The sequence below is a fragment of the Erinaceus europaeus genome, chromosome 17 (genome assembly GCF_950295315.1).
Source record: "Erinaceus europaeus chromosome 17, mEriEur2.1, whole genome shotgun sequence".
NCBI classification, from domain to species: domain Eukaryota; kingdom Metazoa; phylum Chordata; class Mammalia; order Eulipotyphla; family Erinaceidae; genus Erinaceus; species Erinaceus europaeus.
In genome coordinates, this window is record NC_080178.1 from 81,001,002 (window position 1) to 81,028,177 (window position 27,176).

At 47.7% G+C, this 27,176-nt stretch overlaps 1 protein-coding gene across 3 annotated transcripts in view; it reads right to left on the reverse strand.

Annotated features, from left to right (window-relative positions):
• Window positions 1–27,176, reverse strand: part of SWAP70 (switching B cell complex subunit SWAP70) — a 94,948-nt gene that overhangs the window by 18,154 nt on the left and 49,618 nt on the right. For 2 of the 3 annotated variants that reach the window (XM_060177193.1, XM_060177194.1), the window contains exons 2-7: window positions 25,698–25,838; window positions 22,511–22,684; window positions 9,806–10,033; window positions 8,231–8,377; window positions 5,505–5,613; window positions 980–1,161 (exon numbers count right to left, since the gene is read on the reverse strand). In XM_060177193.1, coding sequence (XP_060033176.1) covers window positions 980–1,161; window positions 5,505–5,613; window positions 8,231–8,377; window positions 9,806–10,033; window positions 22,511–22,684; window positions 25,698–25,838 — 981 coding nt within the window. The remainder of the gene's footprint in view (window positions 1–979; window positions 1,162–5,504; window positions 5,614–8,230; window positions 8,378–9,805; window positions 10,034–22,510; window positions 22,685–25,697; window positions 25,839–27,176) is intronic. The other variant, XM_060177195.1, reaches the window with a different exon arrangement.

The following is a 27,176-nucleotide window of genomic DNA, read 5'->3' on the forward strand; positions in this document are numbered from 1 at the left end:
TGAGGCTCGGCTGGGGTGGGGAGCACTCAGCTGTGCAGACACACTTCCTGAGAGAAGAGCCGGCCAAAGGCCAGCCGCCACCGCATGCACCTGGTCTCCCTGCCGCCCGGCCCCCAGCCGCATGCACCTGGACTCCCTCCTGCCCAGCCCCCAGCCGCATGCACTGGTCTCCCTCCCTTCTGCCCGGCCCCCAGCCGCATGCACTGGTCTCCCTCCCTTCTGCCCGGCCCCCAGCCGCATGCACTGGTCTCCCTCCCTTCTGCCCGGCCCCCAGCCGCATGCACCTGGTCTCACGCCCTCCTGCCCGGCCCCCAGCCGCATGCACCAGGTCTCACGCCCTTCTGCCCGGCCCCCAGCCGCATGCACTGGTCTCCCTCCCTTCTGCCCGGCCCCCAGCCGCATGCACTGGTCTCCCTCCCTTCTGCCCGGCCCCCAGCCGCATGCACCTGGTCTCACGCCCTCCTGCCCGGCCCCCAGCCGCATGCACCTGGTCTCACGCCCTCCTGCCCGGCCCCCAGCCGCATGCACCTGGTCTCACGCCCTCCTGCCCGGCCCCCAGCCGCATGCACCTGGTCTCACGCCCTCCTGCCCGGCCCCCAGCCGCATGCATTGGTCTCCCTCCCTTCTGCCCGGCCCCCAGCCGCATGCACTGGTCTCCCTCCCTTCTGCCCGGCCCCCAGCCGCATGCACCTGGTCTCACGCCCTCCTGCCCGGCCCCCAGCCGCATGCACCTGGTCTCACGCCCTTCTGCCCAGCCCCCAGCCGCATGCACTGGTCTCCCTCCCTTCTGCCCGGCCCCCAGCCGCATGCACGTGGTCTCACGCCCTCCTGCCCGGCCCCCAGCCGCATGCACCTGGTCTCACGCCCTCCTGCCCGGCCCCCAGCCGCATGCACCTGGTCTCACGCCCTCCTGCCCGGCCCCCAGCCGCATGCACCTGGTCTCCCTCCTGCCCAGTCGCCCGCCCGGGTGCTGGCCCACCTTCCTCACGGCCTCCAGCTCCTGCTGCTTGCTCTCATTGGCGGCCTGCAGCTCCTGCATCTGCCGCTCCAGCTCCTCCTGCTCCGCCAGCGCCTTCTTCCGCAGCTCTCTCCGGCGCTGGCGGGCTTCTTTGTGTGGCGGGGCGCTGCCCAGCTTCAGCAGATGGATAGCAGAATGGATGGCTGTCAAAGACGCGGGAGGAAAATCAGCGGCCTGGCGGGCCAGTGAGTGGCGCACGGCGGGCAGGAAAGCAGGCAGAGACCCCCGGGAAGCTTCTGACTGCCGAGTGAAAGGGTGGGACCGGCTGCAGCCGCACAGCTGCTCAGAGCCGGGGTCTCCTCTGGCCTCAAGCGCCTTCCAGCTGCAGCGATCCAGACCTGCGGGTCTGTGCGCAGAGGCCGCACTCAGCAACACTGCAGCCCCTGGACACCCGCAACACTCGCGACACTCGAGACTCGCTCTCCGTAACTTCCCCTGAACAGGCCCAGTAAGAGTCAGGCACAGGCAGGACTGGCTTGCAAAGTCCCTGAACCTGACCTGCTCCAAACTGTCTGATCTGACCCTCTGCTCCATCTCATGAAACACCCTATATGCTCCCTTCACCTCTTGCTGAGTGATTCCTAACGCGTGTCTGCATTACATCATTTTATATGAAATCTTTTTTTTCCTTTCTTTCTTTTCATTCATTCATTTATTTATTTATTTATTTATTTATTTATTTATTTTTGCCTCTAGAGTTATCACTGGGGTCGGTGCCTACACTAGGAATCCACTGCTCCTGGAGGCCATTTTTCCCATTTTTATTGCCTTTGTTGTTGCTATTGGATAGGACAGAGAGAAATGGAGAGAGGAGGGGAAGACAGAGAGGGGGAGAGAAAGATAGACACCTGCAGACCTGCTTCACCGCCTGTGAAGGGACACCCTTGCAGGTGGGGAGCCGGGGGCTTGAACCAGGATCCTTACGCCAGTCCTTGCGCTTTACACCACCTGCGCTTAACCCACTGTGCTACCGCCCAGCCCCCTTATATGAAATCTTAATTCTTTCCCAATCATTTCAATTCTTTAAATGCAATTTTAAAAATAGCTGACAGATGGAAGTCGGGCGGTAGTGCAGTGGGTTAAGCGCACATGGCACAAAGTGCAAGGACCAGCATAAATAAGGATCCCAGTTTGAGCCCCCAGCTCCCCACCTGCAGGGGAGTCGCTTCACAGGCGGTGAAGCAGGTCTGCAGGTGTCTGTCTTTCTCTCCCCCTCTCTGTCTTCCCCTCCTCTCTCCATTTCTCTCTGTCCTATCCAACAACAACGACATCAATAACAACAACAATAATAACTACAACAATAAAAAAAACAAGGGCAACAAAAGGGAAAATAAAGTTTTTAAAAAATAGCTGATAGACTCACGTTGTTCAAGTTCAAAAGCAGGAAAGGTCAATGAGAAAAAGTCTCCCTCCTACTCCAGCACCCCCAAACATGGCTCTCCTCCCCACCAAAGGTACCACTATCAGTTTCTTGAGAGCTCTCCTGAGATGTTTTAGGCACATACAGATGAGTATGTCTGTTCTGTCCCTACCTTCCCTGACACAGATGGTGGCATAACACCCTCTCTGTGTCTCCGTTTGCTTCACAGACCCTGAACAGTGTTCCTTGCCACTGCACAAAGTGCCCCACAGCACCTGACTGTGTAGACATAATTTATTCCGTACCTGACTGTGTAGACATAATTTATTCCGCACCTGACTGTGTAGACATGATTTATTCCGCACCTGACTGTGTAGACATGATTTATTCAGCACCTGACTGTGTAGACATGATTTATTCAGCACCTGACTGTGTAGACATGATTTGTTCCGCAACTGACAGTGTAGACATGATTTGTTCCGCACCTGACTGTGTAGACATGATTTGTTCCGCACCTGACAGTGTAGACATGATTTGTTCCGCACCTGACTGTGTAGACATGATTTGTTCCGCACCTGACAGTGTAGACATGATTTGTTCCGCACCTGACAGTGTAGACATGATTTGTTCCGCACCTGACTGTGTAGACATGATTTGTTCCGCACCTGACAGTGTAGACATGATTTATTCAGCACCTGACTGTGTAGACATGATTTATTCAGCACCAGACTGTGTAGACATGATTTATTCAGCACCTGACTGTGTAGACATGATTTATTCCGCAACTGACAGTGTAGACATGATTTGTTCCGCACCTGACTGTGTAGACATGATTTGTTCCGCACCTGACTGTGTAGACATGATTTATTCAGCACCTGACTGTGTAGACATGATTTATTCAGCACCTGACTGTGTAGACATGATTTATTCAGCACCTGACTGTGTAGACATGATTTATTCAGCACCTGACTGTGTAGACATGATTTATTCAGCACCTGACTGTGTAGACATGATTTATTCCACACCTGACAGTATAGACATGATTTATTCTGCACCTGACTGTGTAGACATGATTTGTTCTGCACCTGACTGTGTAGACATGATTTATCCAACCACTTCCCAAGACGGAGGCTGTGTGCAGTCTACACAAAGTGGCACACAGCACCTGACTGTGTAGACATGATTTATTCCACACCTGACTGTGTAGACATGATTTATTCCGCACCTGACTGTGTAGACATGATTTATTCAGCACCTGACTGTGTAGACATGATTTATTCAGCACCTGACTGTGTAGACATGATTTATTCAGCACCTGACTGTGTAGACATGATTTATTCCGCACCTGACTGTGTAGACATGATTTATTCCACACCTGACAGTGTAGACATGATTTATTCCACATCTGACTGTGTAGACATGATTTGTTCTGCACCTGACTGTGTAGACATGATTTATCCAACCACTTCCCAAGACGGAGGCTGTGTGCAGTCTACACAAAGTGGCACACAGTACCTGACTGTGTAGACATGATTTATTCCGCACCTGACTGTGTAGACATGATTTATCCAACCACTTCCCAAGACGGAGGCTGTGTGCAGTCTACACAAAGTGGCACACAGTACCTGACTGTGTAGACATGATTTATTCCGCACCTGACTTTGTAGACATGATTTATCCAACCACTTCCCAAGATGGAGGCTGTGTGCAATCTATTACAAACATCTCTACAATCGTATGTCATTTCTAAGATGTGCGGGTACCTGACTAAATGTGAAAATATTTAATTAACTCTTAACCCTCATAACAATGTAGAGGGAGATGCTATTTTACCCGCATTCTACAGATAAGGAAAGCAGCTACAGAATTCGTAACTCAACTGAAGGATTCAGGAAAGAATGCAAACCCAGATGCCCCTTCCTCAAGCTCTTAAGCCACATACTAAGATGACCATGATAGTCAATATAATCTTACGTGTGCCCAAGAATAGAATATTTGAATCTCTTTGAGATTAAAAAAAAAACCTCATATTTTAGAATAATACTCTGATTTTAAAAGTGATTAAATCCAAAGTTTGTGTTCTTGAAGAAGGGACTCTGCTTCACTGCTGTGAGGACGCAGACTGGTGCAGCCCTTTGGGAGATGGTGTGGACAGCCCTTAAACAAAACCAATGGAATCACCTTTTTCGAGCAGCACCACTCTTAGGTCTTGAGGGAAAGGACACTCAAACACTAGTTAGAAGAGACATGCACCCTGTGTTCCCAGCAGCACTATTCACGGAAACTGAAGGATGGACGCAGCCCACATGCCCACTGACAGAGGACCAGCTAAAGGGATGGACCGCACTCTTCATGGAATATCACCCTGCAGTCAAAAGAAGACAACCTTGTATCCTTTTGGGACAAGACGGATGAAACTGGAGGTGATATGCTTAGCAAAATAAGTAAAGAGATGACAGACAGCTACCGGATGATCTTATCCTATGTGAAATCTAGAGATTTGATACACATAAACTTGGGGGAAAAATGGAAACAAGCAAAGTGTTTCTACAGCTTGTGAAAGCCAGAGTGGCTGTCTCTGAGAGTGGGAGGAGAACACAGAACTGTGGGGTGGGGGGGCAGAACCAGACCTTTGATTTTATGATCTTACAACCTACTATCAGTCACAATAAAAAAAAAAAAAAAAACATAAAAATGAAAAAAGTTTATGTCCTTGACAATTATCTGAAACTAGTGATTGTGGAAGCAGAAAATATTGGAAATTACTTGGCAAGTTCAAAATCTATTGCATAATTTTGCTTACATTGTTAATAAAACTAAATATAGACACTTTAAAGTTCATCATCCTTAAAAAGGGAATTCCAGGCTCTTTAATAGTAAGAGTAAATAAAACCTGAAATGTCCAAGGTCGATGATTTCCACAAAGTTGATTAGGCAAATGAAGTTGGTGAAACATTTGAGAACTGCTTCTAATTTTGTTTTCTTTGTTTTCTTAGCCACTATGTCATATTCAGAAATAACTACAGATAATGATTAGGAAGCTGTCAGTATCTTCAAGAAGATTCAAAACCAGAATGTTTAAGAGCTTTCAAGTTACAGCACGACAAGTAATAAAAGTCACCTTACCCTGAATCCACTCCTGTTTCTTTTTCTTATCTGAAGCACTGATTTCAAAGGTCTTATCAAAACATTTTATGAGAAAGAGACATTTCTTCCCATCTTTGTCAGGCAAGGGCTGAAACAGCAAAAATAGGTTCTTTAAAATGTTTTTTTTTCTTTAGTTTTTCTTTTTATTTATAAAAAGGAAACATTAACAAAAACCACAGGATAAGAGGGGTACAACACAGTTCCCACCCCCAGAGCTCCGTATCCCATCCCCTCCCAAGAGCTTCCCTATTCTTTATCCCTCTGGAAGCATGGACCCAGGGGCATTGTGGGGTGGGTGCATAAATTTTTATGAAGTACTAAATTCTCCCTTAAATGATTCAGACAAATGTCACTACTGTCAGTGAATGCTGCTCCCCAGACAATGTCTCCATGCGAGCCAGGGCTCCCGGGAGTGCGCCACCTCTGCACTGGGGAACAGCGGACGGCCAGGCTTCGAGTTTTCTGCAGCCAAGTGACTCTTGTGTCCTTGCTCTGGACAGACACCCTGGCAGGCAGACTCATGGAGTCGTGACAGCAGTGCTGATCTTACTGTTTAAAAGATACATTCTTTTCATGAGGGGGCACGGCTCTGTCATTGGATGGTTCTAGGGACTGAACATGGGGTGGAGGCGGCTTCTGAGGCACAGCCTCTAGACTATCTCCCCAATGCAGGTTATGAGGTTAAAAAATACATTTTATTAACTTTTTTAATGAGAGAGAGAGAAAGAGATGCAGGAAAGGGAGAGGCAGAGACCAGAGCACTGCTCAGCACTGGCTTATGGTGGTGCTGGGGATTGAACCTGAGACCTCAGAGCCTGAGGCATGAAAGTCTTTTTGTATAACCGTTACGCTATTTCTTCAGCCCCCCTGTCCTCTATTCTTATGAGTAGGCTGGCATGGCCTGTGGTAACTTGTGAGTCTCCATGTTAATGAGCCTAAGAAGACCTCTTAGTACTGTACACCCTAAGAGACTAGTATCTACCACTTCACTCATCAAAGCTCATTATTCATAACTTAAATATTCTTCAACAGTAAAGATGTGATCATAATTCAGATATAAACTTCAAACTTAAACATTCATATTCTTGAAGACTTCATTTTTTTACAGAAATAACAGGTTTAAGTGTCCTGAAAGTTACCCAAACTACTCAAAAGTAATAGATTTTTAAATTTCATTTACGACTCTTAAAAAAATATTTCTGGGAGTCGGGCGGTAGCGCAGTGGGTTAAGCACACATGGAGTGAAGCATGAGGGCCAGTTTAAGGATCCCGGTTCGAGCCCCTGGCTCCCCACCTGCAGGGGAGTCGGTTCACAAGTGGTGAAGCAGGTCTGCAGGTGTCTGTCTGTCTTTCCCCGTCTGTCTTCCCCTCCTCTCTCCATTTCTCTCTGTCCTATCCAACAACAATGGCATCAACAACAACAGTAATAACTACAACAATAAAACAAGGGCAACAAAAGGGAATAAATAAATGAGTATTTAAAAAATTTAAATATATATATATTTCTAGGGGTCACTCGGTAGCGCAGCGGGTTAAGCGCACGTGGCAGGAAGCGCAGGGACTGGCCTAAGGATCCCAGTTCGAGCCCCCGGCTCCCCACCTGCAGGGGAGTCGCTTCACAGGCAGTGAAGCAGGTCTGCAGGTGTCTGTCTTTCTCTCCCCCTCTCTGTCTTCCCCTCCTCTCTCCATTTCTCTCTGTCCTATCCAACAACAACAACGACCGAAATAACAACAATAATAATAACCGCAACAACGATTAAAAAAACAAGGGCAACAAAAGGAAAAAAAATAGCCTCCAGGAGCAGTGGCTTTGTGGTGCAGGCACCAAGCCCCAGCAATAATCCTGGAGGCAAAAAAAAAAAAAAAACTATTTCTAGTTTACTCAGGATTTTAAACTGATTTATTAAACTTTAAAAAACATTTACTCTTTTATCCAAAATTACTTAACTCAATAAATTTAAGTTAATTAATTCCTATACTTTGTCCATAAGACAGAAAATAAATACACTTAGAAAACCACTTTTCCAGCTGCCTGTCATTTTGGTTCAGGAATGAGGACAAGTGCTTTTCATGTGTCAGTCTGTGATCACAGCCCTGAGCTGGAAAAAGGAGAAACTGCTGGAGGAGCAGGGGCAGCAGCAAGCAAGCAGCACGAGATGCGGCAGGAGACTCAGATGCCAGCTGTCAGGCTCAGGCAAAAACTGGTAAGGTCACGGGCCCCTCGGAATCTACCTAAAATAGCCTTTTCCAAAATGGAGACCCCAAGCCCATCTGCTCTGTTCTTACCTTTAGGTTCCTCATTATTAAACAATTTGTCCTGCTTAATATCTTACTGCTTTTCAGCCACCAAGTTGCAGATGCTGCCATGATGACATCCTGACCTCCCTGGGGAGACAGACGCCCTCACCCCTGTGTCCTGGAGCCTCCCCTCCCCAGAGCCCTGCCCCACTAGGGACAGACAGACACAGGCTGGGGGTGTGGATCCACCTGCCAACACCCATGTCCAGCGGAGAAGCAGTGACAGAAGCCAAAACTCCACCTTCTGCTCCCCATAATGACCCTGGGTCCATGATCACAGAGGGATAAAGAACAAGAAAGCTTCCAATGAAGGGGAGGGGATACGGAGCTCTGGTGGTGGGAATTGTGTAAAATTGTACCCCTCTTATCCTATGGTCTTATTAAATCAAATTAAAAAAAAGACATACCTCTACACAGCAGTTTTCATCCAAGAGAATGTCCCCTTTCTTATCCTTCAGATCCTCACCCACATAGTAAGAAATTCTGTTGGGTCTCAGAACAAACCAGCGTTCAGTCCAGTTTTTCCGTCGATGGCCTTTTTTCATCATGTAACCCTGTGGAAGGTGAACCTGATATAAATGCCCGTTCTTTAACTGACAAGAGCTGATGTCTCTTCCGTATGTGCTTGTCTACTCTGCTGTGGGATATGGTTCTAAATACAAGGACATCAGAAGTTCTGGGCCTTGGTGGATCATGAATCCTTTTTGGACCTATGCAGGCTAAGGGTACCATCTACAGTCAAGTTCAAGTAAGTACATGAGAAAAAGTTTGCACAGAACTGTAGACAATCACAATTTGCTACCAAGGACAGTAGACTTAGAACCTCCATGTAGATAACACTGTTTGTTTCTAGATTTACTTATTTATTTTTGAGAGAGAAAGAACCAGAGCAACACTCTGGCACATGTGATCTGGAATTAAACTCAGGACATCACGCTTGAGGACATCACACTTACACTTTATTCACTGTGGTTTAAAAAAGAAAAAAATCCCTGGGGGTGGGGTTGGCGTGGGGTAGTGACCTGGTTAAGCGCACGGGGCACGAAGCACAAGGATTGGCACAAGGATCCCGGTTCAAGCCCCCGGCTCCCCACCTGCAGGGAGGTCACTTCACGGGCGGTGAAGCAGGGCTGCTGGTGTCTTTGCTTTTTCCTCCCTGTCTCCCTGTTCTCTCTCAATTTCTTGATGTCTCTATCCAGTAAATGAATATGTTAAACAGAAGTTAATAAAATAAAAACTCTTCTTTGGGCCAGCAAATCAGCTCAATTGGACAGTGCTCGGCTCTGCTGAGCGATGACCCCAGTCTGCCTCCAGCCGTGCCGCGATGAAGGACACCACTCAGAAGCCACCCAACCACCTCCAACTCTTAAAAACAGTCTAGGGAGTCAGGCGGTAACACAGTGGGTTAAGCTCAGGTGGCATGAAGCACAAGGACGGGCGTAAGGATCCCGGTTCGAGCCCCCGGCTCCCCACCTGTAAGGGGAGTCGCTTCACAGGCGGTGAAGCAGGTCTGCAGGTGTCTGTCTTTCTCTCCCCCTCTCTGTCTTCCCCTCCTCTCTCCATTTCTCTCTGTCCTGTCCAACAACAACAGCAATGGCAACAATAACCATAACGACAACAACAAAGGCAACAAAATGGGGGAAATGGCCTCCAGGAGCAGTGGATTCATGGTGCAGGCACCGAGCCCCAACGATGCCCCTGGAGGCAGCAAGTTCCAGCAACAGCCCTGCTGTTTAATAACTGCTGTTCGCAGTTTAAAAAGTTTGGATGCCATCATTCAAACGGTTCTCACAAAATAGTTAATTTCCAGAGCTTAAGTCTTTAAAATGAGTATGGTAAGACTGACCAAGCAGGAAACGTCATCCCTGCTCTAAACCAGTGGGAAAGTGTAAGTGACACATGCTCGTCTCTGTGATGAGAATGTGTTTCATTTCACACCTGCCAGGTCCTAAGCGTGAGGAGCACAGTGTTAGGGCGCTTACCTGTTTCAGCACATCCAGTATCAGCTCGTCAAACACTTCGTTAATCGCCATGGACACCGTCTGCCGATCCATGCCTTTGCTGAACTGTCCGTTTCCAATAAGCTCAATAAGTTCCCACACAGAGAGGCCGTCCCTGCTGTCATCGAAGCCGATCCTGTGCTGTGCAGACTGCTCTTGCTGCCAGCTGCTGCTCATAGTTTCAGTAAGTTTCTTCAGCAGGTACTCAATCTAAACAAAGAATGTAACAATTATTATTTCCTGGTTTAAAAATAAAACATTTGAGACATATATATATATATATGATTACATATGTATGTATTGTATACTAATGTGGTCAGTTGAGGAAATACTCATCACGGTTCTGGAAGTGGACTTTAACAGAAATGCGAGATGATCCAGAAGAAAGAAGTGGGTAAAGCACCGCTCATAGTAAATGCCACGCTGACTGGGAACTGAAGAATCAAGAACCTCAACACCCTCCTGCAAATGTAAGAACTATTCTCAGCACGTAGCAAACTAGCAAAAACAGGGCGTGGACAGGATCCGACCATGGAGCCATCTGCCAGCCTCGTCTCTGGTATGATATCTCCTCCCTCACTTAGCACCCTTCTTCATGCCTCTGCCTCCCCTGCGCTATCCTCTGTCTGCCACACCTCCATCCCTTTCTCTGTGAGCCAGTCTGTATCTGCCGTCCTCTGTCTGCCACACCGCCATCCCTTTCTCTGTGAGCCAGTCTGTATCTGCCGTCCTCTGTCTGCCACACCTCCATCCCTTTCTCTGTGAGCCAGTCTGTATCTGCCGTCCTCTGTCTGCCACACCGCCATCCCTTTCTCTGTGAGCCAGTCTGTATCTGCCGTCCTCTCTCTGCCACACCTCCATCCCTTTCTCTGTGAGCCAGTCTGTATCTGCTGTCCTCTGTCTGCCACACCGCCATCCCTTTCTCTGTGAGCCAGTCTGTATCTGCTGTCCTCTCTCTGCCACACCGCCATCCCTTTCTCTGTGAGCCAGTCTGTATCTGCCGTCCTCTCTCTGCCACACCTCCATCCCTTTCTCTGTGAGCCAGTCTGTATCTGCCGTCCTCTCTCTGCCACACCTCCATCCCTTTCTCTGTGAGCCAGTCTGTATCTGCCGTCCTCTGTCTGCCACACCGCCATCCCTTTCTCTGTGAGCCAGTCTGTATCTGCCGTCCTCTCTCTGCCACACCTCCATCCCTTTCTCTGTGAGCCAGTCTGTATCTGCCGTCCTCTCTCTGCCACACCTCCATCCCTTTCTCTGTGAGCCAGTCTGTATCTGCTGTCCTCTGTCTGCCACACCGCCATCCCTTTCTCTGTGAGCCAGTCTGTATCTGCTGTCCTCTCTCTGCCACACCTCCATCCCTTTCTCTGTGAGCCAGTCTGTATCTGCTGTCCTCTCTCTGCCACACCGCCATCCCTTTCTCTGTGAGCCAGTCTGTATCTGCCGTCCTCTGTCTGCCACACCTCCATCCCTTTCTCTGTGAGCCAGTCTGTATCTGCTCAAGTCCAACCGCGTCTGGGTTGTTTCTACTCAGAGTGAGAGGTGAGGACCAGAGTCATGGGCATCAGCTGCAAGTCGTCAGAAGTGAGTCTCAGGGGCTGGGCAGTGGTGCACCTGGTTGAGCTCACACATTACCACGTGCAAAGACCCAAGTTTGAGCCCCCACTCCCCACCTGCAGGAGGGACACTTCATGAGCGGTGAAGCAGGTCTACAGATGTCTATCTTTCCCCCACCCCAACCACCGTGCCTCCCACCTAAAATTCTGACCTATCAAATAAAATAGGAAGAACAAAAATGGTCGCTGAAAGTGGTGGGCACGACACCAGTGGTAACTCTGGTGACAGGAAGGAAGGAAGGAAGGAAGGAAGGAAAAAAGGAAGGACGAAAGGAAGGGAGGAAGGCAGAGAAGAAGGAAGGGAAGGAGGGAAAGAGGGAGGGAGGGAGGGAAAATGAATTCAGATTCCACCCAAGATCCCCAAATCAGAAGCCGTATTTCAACAAGAGTGCTGAGCACGTCCTCGCGCGTGTTAAAGAGTGAGAAGCGCTATCTAGCAGACCCCCACCGCCAGTGCGCCTTCCTCTTCAACGTCCCTACTGAAATTACTGTTTTAGTTACACCCCCAACACCATTATCTGAATTCCTTCAAGCAGGGGCCATGTGTCCCTCAATTCTAGGCCTTCAGAATCCAGAAAGGCATCTAGAATGCAACAGGGTTCAATTAATGCCTGTCAAGCTGAAACAGACCAAGCTAAGTCTCAATGTTCTCACGTATGAAATGGCATACAACATGCTTCCTGTGACGCTGCCGTGGGGCTGAAGGAAGACGCACGTGGGCGGTCTCTGCATCGCCTGGCACAGCAGGTACTCAGCGGAGTGTCACTCGGTCACTTAAACTATATTGTGATGAAATGACAAGCAAGGATCCAAAATTAAATTGACCAAGATGTGGGGGAGATGCAAACAGACTCTCAAGCCTGAGGCCCCACGATCCCAGGTACAAACCACCACTCCCCAACACCACCACAGCCAGAGCTGAGCAGTGCTCTGGTAATAATTAATTATTTAAATGAATAATAAGAAATCGACCCAAGATTTCCACTGTATAGAGAAGAGATAAACATGATGACAAATTTTAGAGGAAAGCATAATACTAAATGTGTCTACTCTGCTATTAACAGAATGATGAAGAGACTTATTGTCCTTTCTCTTCTTTGTATTTCTGCTAATCTAGTCATAACATTATTAGTAAAATAACATTTTAATAGTAAAAAGAATACCAACAATAAAAAAGACAAGTTTGAAAAGAAATGTACATTCACAAAATAACTCAAAGTAAAAAATAGAGAGCTTTTAAAAATATTTTATTTAGGGAGTCGGGCGGTAGCACAGCGGGTTAAGCGCATGTGGTGGGAACCGCAAGGACTGTCATAGGGATCCCGGTTCAAGTCACTTCACAGGCGGTGAAGCAGGTCTGCAGCGTCTGTCTTTCTCTCCCCCTCTCTGTCTTCCCCTCCTCTCTCCATTTCTCTCTGTCCTATCCAACAACAAAGACAGCAATAACAGCAACAATAATAAAAAAAGTAGGGCAACAAAAGGGAAAATAAATAAATATTAAAAAATATTTTCAAATATTTTATTTATTTTAATAAAAGAGACACAGGGAGAGAGAGACTGACAGACACCAGAGCCCTGCTCAGCTCTGGCTAATGGTGAGCTGGGAATTGAACTTTGGACTTGAGAGCTTCAGGCATGAAAGTCTTTTTGCATAACTATTATGCTATCTCCCCAGCCCAAAATATATAGTTTCTTTGATTTAGCTGACGAGATTTTACATGTTCCATTTGTATAGTGATCATCTCATCCATTAAATCAAGCACACAGAAGGTCCATAATGTTTACTTGTTGAAGAAAAAGACATTTAGTTCTTTTTCTTCTCGTTAGAGACAGATCACCTACTGCTAACTTATCTGACATTACTTCTGACTATAAAACAGAAGTACTGGGAATAATCAGTGAAAGAGAGAAAAAGGAAATGGTTAACACAAAAAAGGAGGGGAGCCGGGCGGTAGCACAGCGGGTTAAGCTCAGATGGCGCAAAGCGCAAGGACTGGCGGACTGGCGTGAGGACCCTGGTTCAAGCCCCCGGCTCCCCTCCTGCAGGGGAGTCGCTTCACAGGCGGTGAAGCAGGTCTGCAAGTGTCTTTCTCTCCCCCTCTCTGTCTTCCCCTCCTCTCTCCATTTCTCTCTGTCCTATCCAACAACAACGACATCAATAACAACAACAATAATAACTACAACAACAATAAAAAAACGAGGGCAACAAAAGGGAAAATAAATAAATATAATTTTTTTAAATGAAAAAGAAAAAGGAGGGGGCAGGCAGTGGCACGCCTGGTTAAGTGCACACACTGTCATGTACAAGGACCCAGGTTCAAGCTCCTGGCCCCTATCTGCAAGAGGGAAGCAGGGCTGCAGGTGTCTCTCTCTCCCTCTCCCAGCTGTTTCTCTGTGTTGCTACCCAATAAATGAATAAATAAAGTGAAACAAAATAGTAAGAAGAGAGGGCAAAGGTGCCTCACTGGGTAGGGCACCTGCTCAGTTCAGTCCCAAGTCTTGGCACCGCATGGGAGCCACTCACTGCATTGTGAGTAGTTCTGACGCTGGGGCACCTCTCCCGCTGCCTCCCGAAATGAAGCTGCATATCACCGCTGCAGGAGCGGTGAGATGATATGCACAAGGGGCTCCAGCTCACCAGAGAGAGAGAGAGAGAGGGAATGAAAGAAGGGGATGGGTAGAAAAGAGAAGAAAAAACTGAATTCAAGGTGAGAGTAAATAAAGTCAAGATTTTTAAAAACCGGGGGTGGGGTGGGCGGCAGGACAGTGGGTTAAGCGCACGTGGCGCGAAGCGCAAGGACTGGCGTGAGGATCCGGGTTCGAGCCCCCGGCTCCCCACCTGCAGGGGAGTCCCTTCACAGGCGGTGAAGCAGGTCTGCAGGTGTCTGTCTTTCTCTCCCCCTCTCTGTCTTCCCCTCCTCTCTCCATGTCTCTCTGTCCTGTCCAAAAATGGGAAAAATGGCCACCGGGAGCAGAAATTTCGTAGTGCAAACACAGCCCCAGCAATAACTCTGGTGGCAAAAGTAGTAATAAATAAATAAGGTAAAGTGGAACATCATAGTAAAGAATTGTTCGAGCTTAGAGGCGTCAACATATACGAAAGTCCCACCCACCCACTAAGACAGCAGAAAGAAGGGGCTATGCTGATGGAAACGGCAGAAATGGCACAGACATGGCAAGTTAGTTAGCGCAGTCAGCCTAAGGAGAGCACAGATGGGTGGCTGCGTGTGACGGGAGGGTGACAGCAGGGACCAGAAGCCCACACACTGCCTGGCTGCCCACCACTCGGCCGGCCTCACTGCAAAGGACTCATATTCTCCAATATCCACTGGCCTCGCTGCGAAGGACTCATATTCTCCAATATCCACTGGCCTCGCTGCGAAGGACTCATATTCTCCAATATCCGCTGGCCTCGCTGGGAAGGACTCATATTCTCCAATATCCACTGGCCTCACTGGGAAGGACTCATATTCTCCAATATCCACTGGCCTCACTGGGAAGGACTCATATTCTCCAATATCCGCTGGCCTCGCTGGGAAGGACTCATATTCTCCAATATCCACTGGCCTCACTGGGAAGGACTCATATTCTCCAATATCCACTGGCCTCGCTGGGAAGGACTCATATTCTCCAATATCCGCTGGCCTCGCAGCGAAGGACTCATATTCTCCAGTATCCACTGGCCTCGCTGGGAAGGACTCATATTCTCCAATATCCGCTGGCCTCACTGCGAAGGACTCATATTCTCCAGTATCCACTGGCCTCGCTGGGAAGGACTCATATTCTCCAATATCCACTGGCCTCGCTGGGAAGGACTCATATTCTCCAATATCCACTGGCCTCGCAGCGAAGGACTCATATTCTCCAGTATCCACTGGCCTCACTGCGGACTCATATTCTCCAATATCCGCTGGCCTCACTGGGAAGGACTCATATTCTCCAGTATCCGCTGGCCTCACTGCGAAGGACTCATATTCTCCAATATCCACTGGCCTCGCTGCGAAGGACTCATATTCTCCAGTATCCGCTGGCCTCACTGGGAAGGACTCATATTCTCCAATATCCACTGGCCTCACTGTGAAGGACTCATATTCTCCAATATCCACTGGCCTCGCTGGGAAGGACTCATATTCTCCAATATCTGCTGGCCTCACTGGGAAGGACTCATATTCTCCAATATCCACTGGCCTCGCTGGGAAGGACTCATATTCTCCAGTATCCACTGGCCTCGCAGCGAAGGACTCATATTCTCCAGTATCCACTGGCCTCACTGCGGACTCATATTCTCCAATATCTGCTGGCCTCGCTGGGAAGGACTCATATTCTCCAATATCCGCTGGCCTCGCTGGGAAGGACTCATATTCTCCAATATCCGCTGGCCTCGCTGGGAAGGACTCATATTCTCCAATATCCGCTGGCCTCGCTGGGAAGGACTCATATTCTCCAATATCCGCTGGCCTCGCTGGGAAGGACTCATATTCTCCAATATCCACTGGCCTCACTGGGAAGGACTCATATTCTCCAATATCCACTGGCCTCACTGGGAAGGACTCATATTCTCCAATATCCACTGGCCTCACTGGGAAGGACTCATATTCTCCAATATCCGCTGGCCTCTTGCAACTTCCCCCATGCACAGAGTTTGCTCATAGCAAACTCAACCCGAGAGGCAGCTTTTCGGCTCACTGTGAAATTTTTTTTTCCCTTCCACCAGGATTACCGCTGGGGGGGCTTGTGTTTGTACAAATCCACCATTCATTCTTTTTTTTTTTTTTGATGGGATGAAAGAGAGAGAAATGGAGGGAGAAAGAGAGATGTCTGAGCACCGCTCCTCCACTCTCGTGGGACCCGCAGCCCCCAGCCCACTCACGCCTAGTGCAGGTCCATTTCAAGCCCCTCATCACGACCAGCTCGCTCCGCTGGGTGAGGAAGAGACAAACACTGCTGTTCTCGACTACTCAGTCCTGCTCGGTGAGACGTCACGTGCTGGCCTGCTGGTTTTGAGTAGCCTGCCTCAATTCTAAGAGCTCATTCAGTTTCAGGAAGCAGCTCACTTCCTCTTTCCAAGCCAGCTTCACCAAAAATAACAAAGAATAAACCTTCAAGCTGCATGTGATTTTTGAGGTCTTTGGCTCCAAAACTTATTTTGTTAAGAGTTCTTTCCCTATCATCATTTAAAAGGACCTTTATGGGTTTAACAATTCAGGTTTTATTTCACTGAGGGTCTTCTTAAAACAACTTCAGATTTGATATTTAATTGCATCAAAGCAGTTCTTCCAAATAAGCCCAGAAAAGAGAACAGAGACATCCTGTTTGCTCTCGACTCTATGGGAAATGAATACTAATGTAAAAAATATATTTTATAGACACGTTTCCAGGAATATCACTTGGCAAAAAATAAAGAACTCAAGTGGGGACATACTCTTTCTGACTCTGATGTGTAAAACGGAGTCGAAAACAAAACTATGTGTGTCACTTGTGTTATTCAAATAATCGCCACAGCCGGGCTATCCCTTACGTAGCAATAATCAAAGCTAGAGAACAAAATCTTACACTAAAAACACTTTGGCAAGAGGCGGCTGATCAGTGGAGGGACACAGCCTTGTATAGAATAAACTGTAAAACCTCACACTCGGGACTTAGACGTAACTGGTTGTTAACAGGTTACAGGGAGCTAAAAATAAAATTGGTAAAGCCTCAAAACTGTCGGTAGATCACAACTTAAACTTGTGGACACGTTCACAACAAGTTAGACTTTAGAGCTTCAGATGTATGGGTTCAAGTCAGATTCTGTTAAATACATAAATCTAGAAGTAGTTGTTAAAAGGTTTCTTTTTTTTTTAACATTTTTAGAGTATTTAGGAAGGAAGCGAAATGTCCATAAGATGGTACATCCTCAAAAAGCAGCAGCTGATGAAAGGCCAGACGCTATGTTAAGAGCTCAGTAAAGAGCGGGTCCTGGGGCTCCAGCAAGGCACAAAGACCCACCACCACTGGTCTCTTCCATAAGGAATGGCATCTTGCAGGCCCTCCCAGGACCTTGTCCTCACCACAGAGTGACGACAGTAGGGAGAGCCCCAGTCTCCAAAGGGGATCCCGCCCTGCCACTTGAGAAAGACCGGTCCTGACCTAAGTGCAGTCTACAATGTTCCCAGCTGTGACCATGAGCTGTAAGCTCAGACCAATAGGGACTTAGAGGCTGCACGGGCTCTGGTGCTAAATAAGTAAATATATATATTTGCATGCATGCCCTGGAGCAGGTGAATGGAGGTGAATAGCTCATTTTAGCCACAGAAGTTTTTATTTTCAAAAACAGGAGCTACTCTCGGCCCTAATGCATTTTATTTACTTATTTATTTATTTATTCCCTTTTGTTGCCCTTGTTGTTTTACTGTTGTGGTTATTATTATTGTTGTTATCGATGTCGTCGTTGGACAGGACAGAGAGAAATGGAGAGAGGAAGGGAAGACAGAGAGGGGGAGAGAAAGATAGACACCTGCAGACCTGCTTCACCGCCTGTGAAGCGACTCCCCTGCAGGTGGGGAGCCGGGGGCTCGAACCAGGATCCTTACACCAGTCCTTGCACTTTGTACCACCTGCACTTAATCCGCTGCACTACCACCCGGCTCCCCTAATCCATCTTTCTAGCCCTTTTTCTCTACTGACACCATTCTTTCAGACAATATTCTTTTGCAATTTCAAACTAGCTACCAAACTCAAGCAAAACTACTATAGGTGTGTACCCCCAGGAACACACCTAAAATGGACTTTCTAGCTTTCTTCTACCCTAAAATCCCTAATCTCATCTGCTCTGATCCTACTTTCTGGCTCCTGTTCATTAACCATCTTGTCTCAACTGAGGTCACGCCGCCTTCCAGACACCAGGCTGCAGATGCTACCATGACTCCACCCCGACGTCTCTGGGCAGACGACCTCACCAGTGTGTCCTGGACCCTCACATCTCCAGAGCTCTGGTCTACTCGGGAAAGACAGAAACAGGCTAGGGGATGGGTCCACCTGTCAGAGCCCATGCTCAGCAGAGAAGCAGCTACAGAAGCCAGAACTCCCACCTTCTGCTGCCATAAACAGCCTTGATCCACACTCCCGACAGGGGAGAAGTGACAGGATGAAGATAAGAGGACTCTGCACTCCAGCTCCATCAGCTCCCAGAGAGAGAGAAGGAAAAGCAGCCCCCCAATAATATATTTATTTATTTATTTATTTATTTATTTATTTATTTATTTATTTATTACGTCCTTGTTGCCCTGGCTTGAAGCACTGCTGTTTCCCCCAAGCCAGACACGATGCATCTGGCTGGTCCTGTCACCTCCAGCCTCCTCTCTCCCACCTGCCTCTGTTCCTCAGCCTCGCTGACAGCACTGCACTGAAGTCCCTAGTAGAACACCTTCTATTCTAGTCTCCCCAGGAACAGCCCGGCCTGTGTGCTAGCAGTGGACCTTGGTTGTTGGTGTTGCCATTGTTCTGTTCTGTCTTTTGCCTCCAGGTTTACTGCTGAGGTTCAGTGCCGGCACTAGGAATCCCGGTAGTCATCTGTTCACACACACACACACACACACACACACACACACACACATATATATATATATATATATATATATATATATATATATTCATATTCCATTTTATCGGATAGGACAGAGAGAAATTGACAGGGGAGGGGAGACAGAGAGGGGGAGAAAAAGACAGACACCTGCAGACTGTTTGTGAAGCATCCCCACTGCAGGAGGGGAGTGGGGCTCGAACCCGGGTCCTTGTGTGGGTCCTTGTGCACAGTACTATGTGCACTTAACCCGGCCCCTGCACTAGTTCTGCTTACAGCTGAGGAGACTGCGCCAAACACAGATTAAGTGAGGTGATGGTAAACAGTGATGGAGCCAAGACTGAGATCCAGAAAAAACCCTCTTGACTGCAGATCCCTGCTCTTAAGCAGGGAAGGAACCAGAGCCGCGTCAAAGCTAGCACCGCAGCCAAATCTGGCTCACACAGCGTGGCTTTATACCCAGTCAAAGAACACTTTTCATGTCCTTCAGTGACGGGGGGGGGGGGAGGTGTGGGTAAAAAGAAAAGCCTTTATGACCTGTGACAACAGCCGCTGCTGGAGCACAACAGGCAGCGCCTTCAAGTCCTAGCAGGAAAGCTGAGCACCGCTGACAGACGTGCAGACACTGAGCGTGTGACCTTTACTGAGCTGAGCACCGCTGACAGACGTGCAGACACTGAGCATGTGACCTTTACTGAAAAAGTGTGAGGACTCAGCGTGGATCAACAAGGGTAGGGGCTGTTCCATCCTCCGAAGGGAGAGCGGACAACATACTCTACCCACCACCCGAGGAGGATGGGTCCTGAAATCGGTGCAGCCTGGAGTGTTCCTGGCGGTGACCACAGAGTGTGAGCTCAGACCCACAGCGATGCAGAGGTCACACAGGCTCCTGTGCTGAATATGGGCTCCAGGTCACATCCATGGGGTTTACAGTCAACAATATCGCATACGTCACTATGCGCAAAGACCCAGGTTCGAGCCCTGAGTCACCACTTAGGAGTGTGCCTGCACGGAGAAGCTTCACAAGCAGTGCTGTGGTGTCTCTCCTTCTCTCTCTCCCTATCTACCTAGCTCACCCTCTCGAAAGAAAGAAAGAAAGAAAGAAAGAAAGAAAGAAAGAAAGAAAGAAAGAAAGGGAGTCGGGCAGTAGCACAGCAGGTTAAGCTCACATGGCGCAAAGCGCAAGGACCGGCTTAAGGATCCCGGTTCGAGCCCCCGGCTCCCCACCTGCAGGGGAGTCGCTTCACAGGCGGTGAAGCAGGTCTGCAGGTGTCTGTCTTTCTCTCCCCCTCTCTGTCTTCCCCTCCTCTCTCCATTTCTCTCTGTCCTATCCAACAACAATGACATCAATAATAACTACAACAATAAAACAACAAGGGCAACAAAAGGGAATAAATAAATATTTAAAAAAAAATAAAGAAAGAGGGAGGGAGGGAGGGAGGGAGGGAGGGAGGGAGGGAGGGAGGAGGCCTCCAGGAGCAGAGGAACTGGATAGGCACAGAGCCCCAGCAATAACCTTGGTGCAAAACAGTAATAATAATCATCTTTCCAAGATTAAGAAATTATAAACAAATATTCCTTTTTTTAAGGCCTTTTTAAATCTTTATTTACTGGGAAGAGACAGCCAGAAATCAAGAGAGTAGGGGAGACAGGGAGAGAGGAAGAGAGACATCTGCAACACTGCTTCATCACTTGCAAAATCTCCCCCCTGCAGGTGGGGAGCCGGAGGCTCAAACCGGGATCCTCACGCCGGTCCTTGTGCTTCGCGCCACCTGTGCTTAACCCGCTGCGCTACCGCCCGACTCCCCCCTGCTCATTTTTTAAAGATAAGAGTGCAAGAGACAGTGGGAGAAAGAGGCACAGAGAGAAGAGACACCAGGGGCCAGGTGGTGGTGCACCTGGTTAAATAAAGCACGCACTTCACGGTGTGTGAGGACCTGGGTTCAAGCTCCTGGCGCCCACCTGCAGGGGGAAATCTTCACGAGTGCTGAAGCAGGGCAGCAGGTGTTTCTCTGTCTCTTTCCCTCTCTACCTTCCCCCTCAATTTCTGTCTCTATCCAATAATAAATACATAATAAATTAAAAAGGGAGAGAAGAGACGCCACAGTACTACCCCACCACCCATGAAGCTTCTGCTACACAGGTCTCCCTCCCATGTGGTTGCTACGGCTCGAACCCAGGTCTTCATTTATGATCAAGTGTGTGCTTCCCTGGGAGAGCTATGTCCCAGTTCCCCGCCCCCTTTAACCTTTTGAAGATCTTTGTTTATTTCACGTGAGTCAGAGAGAAGCCAGGTGCTGCTGCAATGCAGCGGCCCAGGCAAGCCAGCCCTGCCCCTGGGAGACAGCTGTTTCCCTGGCCACAGAGGGCTGGTTTCTTAGGCCGGAGGGAACTCCACTGGTCTTAATTTTGTTGATTCTTGGTCCTAAATTTGCTATAAGAAGTAGGTATCCTGTTTATGATTTTTTTCTTTATTGGGGGGAATTAATGGCTGACAGTCGACAGTAAAATACCGCAGTTGGTCCATGTGTAACATTTCTCAGTTTTCCACATCACAGTTCAACCCCGCCACCCAGGTCCTCCTCCACCATCCTGTTCCAGGACCTGAACCCTCCCCCCGCCCCAGAGTCCTTTGCTTTGGTGCAATACACCAACTCCAGTCCGAGCCCTGCTTAGTGTCTCCCTTCTGTCCTTATATTTCAGCTTGTGTCTATGAGCCAGTCCGAGTCCTGCTTAGTGTCCCCCTTCTGTCCTTATATTTCAGCTTGTGTCTATGAGCCAGTCCGAGTCCTGCTTAGTGTCCCCCTTCTGTCCTTATATTTCAGCTTGTGTCTATGAGCCAGTCCGAGTCCTGCTTAGTGTCCCCCTTCTGTCCTTATATTTCAGCTTGTGTCTATGAGTGGGATCATCCCATACTCATCCTTCTCTCCTGGGCTTATCTTGCTTCCGTTTATGATTCTCAAGTAGTGAGGCAGCACAGAAACAGTGTCCTGCATTTCCCCCCTGAGGAAACTCAATGGAAATCAAGTCCAGAGCAAACTAAGTAGACGCCCTTTTTCACTTAATTTGCAAAACATGCCAGAAGTCACCACCTGGACCCTGAAACCAACACAGAAAACAGTCCTGAGGCCAATGCTCTGAGCCTGTGTTCCCCACGCAGCAGCAGCAGCCAGGTCTTAGGATTGACAGACAGACAGACAGACAGACAGACAGACAGACAGACAGACAGTTATATGACTTGTAGCAAATGCAGAGTCTCTGGACAGGAGGGTGGATTCATGTGTAACTATAGTAATTCAGAGACAAAGCTTCCCCACCCTGTTCACACATCTCCAGAGATCATAAATGACCACCAAATCATGTCTAGATTTTTCTAGATTTCAGCTTTTTGGTCTGAGTCACTAACAGTTAGGACCATAACCACTCGGAATTAATGACACGCTGGTGAGTGAGGTCTATTAAGTGTTACAATGGTCACGTGTTACAATATGGCTCTCTGGAGCCGCACCTTACCTCTTCTGGCACAATAATTAGCGGGTACTTGTCCTCAGATAAAAAGTTGAAAATAACCCACACTTTAAAGGCATCTTCTTCTGTAATGAGTAGAGGACTCTTGGTGAGGTTTTTTTTGGCACAGAGGGTCCAACACATCCTATTGAATTCAATCTTGTCAAAGTTGTCTTGGACCTACAAAGGAATGAAGAACTCCAATAAACCAGCTCAAAATCATGAGTACACAAGTTGAGGAAAGAGCAAGCTGACAGCAAGCTTCCACTTGAATCAATCCAACTGGCCAGCAACCATTTCCACAGAGTGTTCTGGGCACCATCCACCTAATGACTTGGTGAAGGACGGACGCTGTTTCCCTCGCTGCTGAAATATCAGTGTGTATCACTGTCAAATAGCTATTTTCATACATACATGATATTTTCTTTACAAAATTGTTCCCTTTGTTGCCCTTGTTGTAGTTATTATTGTTGTCGTTCGTTATTGGATAGGACAGAGAGCAATGGAGAGAGGAGGGGAAGACAGAGAGGGGGAGAGACAGACAGACACCTGCAGACCTGCTTCACCGCCTGGGAAGCGACTCCCCTGCAGGTGGGGAGCCGGGGGCTCGAACCAGGATCCTTAGGCCTGTCCTTACGCTTTGCACCATGTGTGCTTAACCTGCTGCGCTACTGCCCGACTCCTGAATCTCTAAGTTTTAACTTTTTTTTTAATACTTATTTTATTTATTTATTCCCTTTTGTTGCCCTTGTTGTTTTTTTATTGTTGTAGTTATTATTGTTGTCGTTGTTGGATAGGACAGAGAGAAATGGAGAGAGGAGGGGAAGACAGAGAGGAGGAGAGAAAGACAGACACCTGCAGAGCTGCTTCACCGCCTGTGAAGCGACCCCCCTGCAGGTGGGGAGCCGGGGGCTCGAACCGGGATCCTTATGCCGGTCCTTGTGCTTTGCGCCACCTGCGCTTAACCCGCTGCACTACAGCCCGACTCCCCGAATCTCTAAGTTTTATGTGAACATTCTTTGGTCAGTTCTTAGGATTCTTTTTCAACCAAGTCTCAAAGCAAGGCACAGATCTTGGCTCAATTCAAAACCACACCACGGGCACCTTGGCTGCTCTATCTGGCTTGAAAGGACTGGCAAAGCCCCACTCCAGGTGGCTACATCCACAAACAAGGGCCACTGTCGCATCACATCCTCACTTGCACTAGGAATACCTTTTTCCCCCCCTGAACTTAATGACAAATATCGGTCTTTTTAAAACGCTGCTATGGTTTCTCGCAGACCTAGCAAATTATAGAATACTTCAGTTCTAGAGCAAGAACATGAGGAGGCCACACGCTGATGAACTGCTTCTCTCATTGCTGGCGCAGACTTCAGAAATCCTAGCACTGACAAGCCACTTTCAGGAGGTGTGTGTGTGTGTGTGTGTGTGTGTGTGTGTGTGTGTGTGTGTGTGTATCTCCCAGTGATAACACTGGTGGAGGAAGGGAGGGAGAAGCCCAAACTCTTCCATTAGTGGTCACTCACCATACAGCCAGAAGATGGCACAGTAGATAAAGCACTGAACTAGCAAGCGTGAAGTTTAGAATTTGACCCTAGCAATTACTTTGGCTCTCCCCTCTCCCCATAAGTAAGTAAATAAATCTTTTTTTAAATAATTTATTTTAGTGAGGGGGGTGGGAAGAGAGAGAATACAGAGCACTGTTCAGCTCTGGCTTATGGTGATGCTGGGGCTTGAACCTGGGACCTTGGAGCCTCAGGTACAAAAGTCTTTTCCATAGGCTAGGGTATGGATCGACCTGCCAATGCCCAAGCCAAGCAGAGAAGCAATTACAGAAGCCAGAACTCCCATCTTCTGCCCAGCCTACAATAAATCTTTTTTTTTCTTTTTTTCTTTGTTTATTTACTTATTTATTTCCTTTTGTTGCCCTTATTGTTTTATTGTTGTAGTTATGGTTGTTATTGATGTCATTGTTGTTGGATAGGACAGAGAGAAATGGAGAGAGGAGGGGAAGACAGAGAGGGGGAGAGAAAGACAGACACCTGCAGACCTGCTTCACCACCTGTGAAGCGACTCCCCTGCAGGTGGGGAGCTGGGGGCTCGAACTGGGATCCTTACGAAATTCAAAGATATTCTATCAAATTCTTCACAGTAGTTACACTCCTGGAAGAGTAAGGCTAGAAAGGCAAAAAGAGGCATTCTTCTTTATTTCACGTATTTCTGTATAAATTGCTTATTTGATAGCAGCCCTGTGCTTCCTTTAATAATTGTTAAAGATTTACTTTACATGAGGGTTTCAGACGAGAAAGACACAGAGACAAGAGACAGGGAGAAGCCAGGAAGCCACAAGTGCATATGAAATACCAGGGTCCAAGCCAGAGATCCAACTCAGGCATGTGAGTCCTGTGTTCAACTAGCTCAGTTATTCCCCTGGCAAACGCTAAAAGAAGAAGAAGTTATTTCCCTGGCCATCCTTTCATTATTTTTTAAATACTTAGATGTAACATCAGTTTATATGACTTCCTTCTGAAAAGAAATAAATTCAACACTTTCCTGTGACAGTTTTTAATTAACCAAACCAAGGAAGAAACTGAACGGGACAGTAAATGCCAACGGGTCAGACCTGGCTTCCAATCACAAAACAGGTTTGTGCTGACTCTTCATTCAGAACATGACCCGGATGGAGTGTCGAATGATGGCCTGAAAAGTCTGGAGTGAAGGGTTTGCTGTTTTATGTCTGCATGATGAATATACTTCACATGGAATATTCACACCTTGCTGTCTTCTATCTGCACGACGGATGGATGCACTTCACGTGGAACATTCACACCTTGCTGACTTATATCTCCATGATGGATGGATGCACTTCACGTGGAACATTCACACCTTGCTGACTTATATCTGCATGATAAATATACTTCACGTGGAATATTCACATCTTAACCCATCATACTATTACCTCACCTTTAAAAATCACCAATGGTGAATACAAACCAAAAGTTGAAAAGAAAGAAAGAATGCCCTGAGAGAAGACAGGTACTCTGAAAACATAGTTCTCGGTTTCAACAGACAAATCAAGTTTTTAAATCAGCAGTGGAGGAGGAGAACAGAAAATGCTATTCACCCTTAGTGAACACACTAGCGAAGGGGCTGTGACGTGGCTGCAGCCGGAAGAGGCTGGTCAGAATCCTACCTTTTCCAAGATGAACTTGTTTAAATACGGCATGTATCCCTGGTTGGAGACGGGCCCCTCGTCGTCATCCCTGAAGTGCTCTTCAAGGGCGACAGGGTCGTGCGGCACCAGAAGCACTGTGCACAGGTTATGGGAGAGGACCTGCGGGAGAAAGGGCAGTTATGCACTAGCACCTGCTCGCCCTCACCGGGCAGCCTCGCTGTCTGTCGTCTCTGGAGAGACAGAAGATGGGAGCCAAGATACGTGGAGCCAGTGAGGCCCATGCCCATGCCCTTCCCACTCTTGGTTCACTCCCAAAGGTCTTTTTTTCACACCTACAACAAGCCAGGTTCCATGTAGTAGCTGTGAATACAATACTTCTTGGAATTTTATTATTAATTTGCCTGCCTAAGAAAGAAAGAAAGAAAAAGTGAGGGAGTCGGGCGCCAGAGCAGCGGGTTAAGCACACGTGGCGCAAAGCGCAGGGACTGGCACAAGAACTCCGGTTCGAGCCCCCGGCTCCCCACCTGCAGGGGAGTCGCTTCACAGGCGGTGAAGCAGGTCTGCAGGTGTCTGTCTTTCTCTCCCCCTCTCTGTCTTCCCCTCCTCTCTCCATTTCTCTCTGTCCTATCCAACAACAACGACATCAATAATAACTACAACAATAAAACAACAAGGGCACCAAAAGGGAATAAATAAATAAATTTTAAAAAAAAGTGAGAGAGAGAGAAAGAGGTAAGGGGAAGGCCAGGAAACGTTTGGAATCAAACACCTCCCAGAAGGAGCAGCGTTCGTCAGTTACAGCCTTAAGAGAAGCATCCTGGTGAGAGGAGCTGCAAACTGGGGTCGACCAGGTGGTGGAGCTGGACCAGGCACAACTTCGCTGGGATTTGGTCTCCTCGTGAGCTCAGTAGAAAGGACCAAGTCGATGTTCAAACAAGACAAATGTTAATTAGTAATCTCCAAGTATCCAAGCATCTCTAAAATCTTATGATGTGTGGTCCAGGAGATGGAGCAGTGGTAAGGCTTCAGACTCTCAAGCATGAGGTCCCGAGTTCAATCCCCAGCAGCACATGTGCCAGAGTGACGTCTGGTTCTTTCTCTCTCCTCCTAAATAAATAAAACATTTCTCCTCCTAAATAAATAATATTTCTCATAAATAGATAAAATCTTTTTTAAAATCTTATGATGCTAGACTAAACTTTCTATTATAAAAGAATATAAATAGAAAAATTATGGGTCTGGCCTACAAATATGAGGAAAAGACAGTGAGAAGATATGAGAAAATATCCCAGAAGTCACCAAAATGGTTGAAAATGTTTTGCAGAAAATATACCTTAAAAAAAAAAAAAATCAGTTTTGTAATAGCCTATGTGCACACTTTAGCTCAGTGGGGAGCTGAACTAGCAGTTTGCTCTATCTCAATACTAATCTTGTTTCACATTAAATGAAAAGCAAGGAGGCCAGGTGACAGTGCACCTGGATAAGCACTCACATCAC